This window comes from Triticum urartu, chromosome 1 (assembly GCF_003073215.2).
Source record: "Triticum urartu cultivar G1812 chromosome 1, Tu2.1, whole genome shotgun sequence".
Taxonomy (NCBI): Eukaryota; Viridiplantae; Streptophyta; class Magnoliopsida; order Poales; family Poaceae; genus Triticum; species Triticum urartu.
Genome location: NC_053022.1, coordinates 45,533,238 through 45,538,397, shown reverse-complemented (window position 1 = coordinate 45,538,397; position 5,160 = coordinate 45,533,238). Strand labels below are relative to the sequence as shown.

The 5,160-nt window shown below is 44.4% G+C and overlaps 1 protein-coding gene across 2 annotated transcripts; it reads right to left on the bottom strand.

Moving 5' to 3' along the window:
• Positions 1–1,292: 1,292 nt before the first annotated feature.
• Positions 1,293–2,932, bottom strand: LOC125552981 (deoxyuridine 5'-triphosphate nucleotidohydrolase-like). 2 transcript variants are annotated; one of them, XR_007303893.1, is made up of 3 exons: positions 2,474–2,932; positions 2,067–2,185; positions 1,293–1,705 (listed from the first exon to the last, which is right to left on the bottom strand). XR_007303893.1 is itself a non-coding variant. In XM_048716740.1 (2 exons), the coding sequence occupies exons 1-2, from the start codon at positions 2,165–2,167 to the stop codon at positions 1,435–1,437; spliced, it is 372 nt and encodes a 123-aa protein (XP_048572697.1). In that variant the 5' UTR covers positions 2,168–2,388; the 3' UTR covers positions 1,293–1,434. The 2 variants fall into 2 exon arrangements, 1 of the variants encoding a protein (XP_048572697.1); XM_048716740.1 differs by lacking the exon at positions 2,474–2,932 and having other exon boundaries at positions 2,067–2,388.
• Between the last annotated feature and the right edge of the window lie 2,228 nt (positions 2,933–5,160).

Sequence of the window (5,160 nt, the reverse complement as noted above, 5' to 3'; positions counted from 1 at the left end):
ATTAACTTTCTCTTGTTTGGCGCTTAAATCCTCCAGCGCTTGTTGTTGCACCAGAAAATATGCATCTGAATTCTGTAGGGACTTCCTCAGTCCTTCAGCTTCTTGTTGCAGCACATGTGATCGATGTCTTTCAACTTGAAGTTGAGACTCAAGAAGACGAACTGATTCAGGCAGCGAGTTCGAAGAGCTTATACCAGCATTAGTGGCTAGTAACTCGAACACTACATCAAGACAGGACTTTTGGATTCCCTCACTGTCGTTAAGATAGTTTTTATCAGCTTTCTTGGAGACCAACAGGGATGTCTCACTATCTTGAACCTTATCTGCATTACTTCCTTTACCATTGGATAACGCGGTACTGTTCTCCAATATTTTGTCCGCATTCTAAAAGAGAAACAAGCAGACACATCACATGTTTACCGTGTTGTATATGAAACTCATTTTGGTAAATGTGTTTAGTAGTAAAGTGGACAGGATAACAGCATGAAACAAACATATATCTATGTACCATGGTCACTTTATGGTCTATATCATTCTAGTTTTTGTTGCCAAATCAAGATAGAGACATAGTTCAAATAATTTTTGTTCAAGACAAAGCAGAATAGACAGAATATAAGTGTGGGTAACTATAGAGCAATAACAACACTTGTAATGTGCATGACATGAGAACATAACTGTTTATTCAATTGAAACTGAAATCAACATAGAGCAGGTTACAACAGCAAACCAGTTAAAGAAACAGGTTTAAAACATACCTGTTGCGCCATTGGAGTTTCAATTCCATCCTTCAAATTTGAAAATAGTTGGTATGAGTAAATACAGTAATGCAAGAGCAAAGGAGTATGAACCATAGCTACAGAACCTGACCTGAGAACAAATCTTCTTCTCCTTTAAGAGTTGAGGCGGGATTCGGAGTGGTGGTCCTCGTGCTTTGGGCACTACAGTTCCCTTACTAACACTACTAGGGAAAAGGCTAGCAGCAGCGCGGGCTTTAGGTGTATCAGTAGCGCGGGTACCCGCGCTACTAATAAGGCGCTACAACTAATAGTTAGTAGTAGTGTGGGTGAAACCCGCGCTACTACGAACTTTGTTAGTAGTAGCGTGTGCCACCCATGCTACTGCTATTATATACCCGCGCTACTACTAATGAAGTAGTAGTAGCGTGCCTATAATACCGGCGCTACTAGTATCCTAAATACTAGTAGGGCACTTTTTTCCCAATGCTACTAGTAACAAATTAGGAATTGAAAAAAAAATAAAAATAGATGCAGTATTCATGAATGGAGATCAGAGACACATCCAATGCAAAATAAATTTCACAGAACCATCTTAACACTTGCAGTGTTCATGGATGCAACATTGAACATCTCAACACGAAGAGATCACGAGGATGCACACAACCATCATCAAAAGGTTGGTACCTTCCCTAGCGTTTCACCACCAACCTAACCAGACCACTTCTCTAGATGTATGTACAAAGAGTCGAGGTCCTCCACCTTGAGGAACTCCATACGGTGGCGTCGTCCTCCACCTCGGTGACCTCCGGACGGTGGCGTCGAGGTCCTCCACCCCGGGGACCTCCTGCGTCGCAATCACCTGGACGATAATCTGTATGACGCGGTCGCGAGGCTTCACGGTGAAGTATGCCTCCGAGTAGTTGAAGAGCACGACTCCCATCGGGCCGCAGTAGTCCTCGTCGGTCACCCTGCACCCAGTCGAGAAAGTGAAAACTTATTGTGCAAAACTATAAAGCAGTAGAAGTTAGAGACGTGAACCATCAGTTTCACATAGGAAACAGAAACATATGATATTAGATGAAAGGCAGCAAGCATACTCTTTCTCAAACAAACTTCTCATCTGTGTACATAACAGTAGCATGGAGTGGGCACTGCTAGTGCATGGTTAGAAAACGCTCTACTGACCATGCTTTCTACCAAGCTAGATATTTATGCAGTATACCACATACTAAGCTTGTGGTTAGCTGATCCGTTGGTTTGCTGTAAGATATTAGGGAAAGAAAGGGCATAAAGGATGATGAGATGATGGACCTACATTTCACATTATACCTGATATGAACTGCAGTTACCATAACTTTGCTTGCCACCTCATAGATGTTGAAAAAAAAGTCTTGACGGCAAGGAAACTTCAAACAATACTTCCATGGCATGACAAATGAATGACTTCCCTGCACAAATTGTACTGCTAGAATAAGAAAATTAATGCAAGATCCATGATGTGTTCATTACCATTTGTGTCATCCTCTGTATGGTACTTAAGCTATTCCTCTGAATCTGCTGAAAATTGTCTCACCCTCGAGATCTTTAATAAAAGAAATCCACATTTTTGTGATTTAAAGTTCTTTTTTATATGTGATGGTCCTAGCATTCCAAAAAATATCAGAAATATTCTGAACATAATCTAACGAAAGAGGAAAAAGTAATATACACATGTAATATTCATCTTCACTTATTACCTGGGTTCACTGGATATGACTACCTCAACATCTGCACATGTTTCTTTTCCCTGCAGCTAAGGAGCAAAAATGATATTCATTTTCTTCAGATGTCTTGACTTATAATCCCATAATATATAAGCATAACTAATTACGTAGAGTAATACTGGGATAAATAAAGAAACTTTAATTCACATTTTCCCTATTTGCATATAGTAGTAGCCAGATCTATAAAAATTAAACATCAACTCCTTTGTCATGTAAGCATGACACACTAGCACAAAGAAGTTGCCGGATTGTCGAAAACCTATGACACTATGAGACTGAACGAAGCTTCGCATTCAATACTCGTCATTCATGTGTTAAGAGTCTAGCACATAGGTCTACAGAAACAGGCAAGCACGCATCTGAACATAGGTAGCAAATTTAAGCTATCTCGGTACAGCATGTTTGTGTATAAATTGATGAAGTGCACAAATAAACCGATGAGAACTCCAAGCTGGTAGATAACCGGACGGAGACCGAAAAATTGGCCAGAGTAGAGCCGAAAACGAAGCCGTTGGGTATCACCGATCCGGCAACGAATTTCACAATGTATGTATGTAGCATGATGGAGCGATCAGGAACAGCACCTGCATCCCAATCATGCAGCTTAGACCTGAGGCACTAACGCATCATCGATCTACATCGCCCCTGAGCCTCCAGTGATCCCCCGATTTGGTCCCCGAATCGACCCCCAAATCCCTAGAGTTCCATGGCGGAATACATGGGCGCCCGATGGAGCGCAATGGTGACGGCCCTGCCTACCTAGTGCCTACGCGCGCTACTGGCGGGGGGTGAGACCGGCCTCGGACGGGGGAGATCCGGGCTGGCCGGCCAGACCGGACTCGATCCGGCTCAGTTCTTCACGCGGGAGGTCGTATGTAAGCGAGGAAACGGAGGAAATCCGAGGAAAGATACGGGCTTCCTTACCGGGAGGAGGACGGTTTCTCGCCAGTGCTCCGGTGGAGATGGGCGGCGAGGGTTTCCGGCGGCGAGAGGCTTCGGGGCGGCCTCTCCTGGTAAACGCCCTCTGACTTGTCCGCCGTGCGCGGGCGCTTCTCGTCGGCGGCCGCGGGCTCCTCCTCCTCCTCGCGCTCGCTCTTCCGCGCAGGGGACTGGTGCTCCTCCTTGTCCGCGCCCATCGCCGACCGCCAGGAGGAAGGAGAGAGAAGGGGCGGGCAGATGAGGAAGGGGAAGGGAGGGGGAGGAGGAGGAGGTGGGGTGTTGCACGCGGCCGGTGCTTGCCGGAACCGGCCGGCGTGGGTGGGGGCGGCGGCGAGGAGATCGTGGGGAGAGGAGCCGGGGTGGGGTGGACCGAGGAGATCTTGCGGAGTTCCTGAGATAGAGAGAGTGGTGGGGTGGGAGTGGATCGGGCCGGGGTGGATGGTGCAGCAGTGGACACGGTTAGTAATAGCGTGGGGTTCTTACCTGCGCTATAGCTACCTACTTAGTAGTAGCGCGGGTTTTATACCCCTCGCTACTACTATGACCTGTTTCAGCGGTATGATGAAGATCATTTAGTAGTAGCGCGGGTTTATACCCCTCGCTACTACTATCAGCTTATTAGTAGCGCAGTTTTTATACCCCACGCTGCTACTAATTAGCAGTAGCGCCCGTTTTTATACCGCGCTACTGATAAACTTCTGTGTATAAGGTTTTTCCTAGTAGTGTAACTGCTCGTGTTTGGGTGCTTTGTGGTTGATATGGTGTTGTGTCAACTGGAACTGGGTTACTATCTGCCGGGGTTGGGGTTAGAAGGGGTGTAGCTGGTTCTCTGTCCAACTGGGTAGGGGTACAATCTGCGAGAGTCTGGGTTATGTGTGGTGGATCTGGTCCTTGGGCAAGTACAACCGTGGTTCTATCTGCATCATCTGGTAGCACTATCTTTTCTGAAGACCGTGTTGTTACTCCCTTAGATACTACCATCACGCTCTCCAATTCAAATGGCTGATAAACAAGAAAAGTAATTGAAAGTATAGACATTGTATGATAGACAGGTGCAATGGATAGTGGGGAATAAAAGAGGGCTTGAAATAATTCATATTTATGTTGTCTAACCAAACAGGATAGCATGACACAATTTCACATATATGATGGCTAACTAAACAGGATATCATGACACAATTTCACATTATGATGGCTAACTAAAAAAGATGGAAAGACATAGTTCAAAATGTGAGACTATGTAAACAGGATGACATGACATAACTATATAATGTGTTTATTAAATAGGTTGGCATGCCATAATTCACATACATTCACGGATAGAATGCCATAATTCAAAATATGATGACTGTAAACACTAAACAGGATGAGATGATATAACTATAAGATATCTTTATTAAATGGGTTGCCATGCCATAATTTAGATAGATGATGTGTATGTACTATGTAAACATGATGACATGATATAATTCAAATATATGATTTATATAGTAAGAAAGTAAGCAGATGGCAATCCATGTATGATGTAAAAACTAAGCAATGCAAGATAACATGCATAACATGGGTAATATAACCCTGCCAAGTTTGAGCATAGACCTCAGGGGGAAATAGGACTGGTCATCAGTCTCTGAATCCTCCTCTGAGGAGCTCTCTGTAACCAGCAAGATGTCTGCTTCAGCAGGTAGCATTGTCTGCTCTGAATACCTTGTTTTCACTCCAGA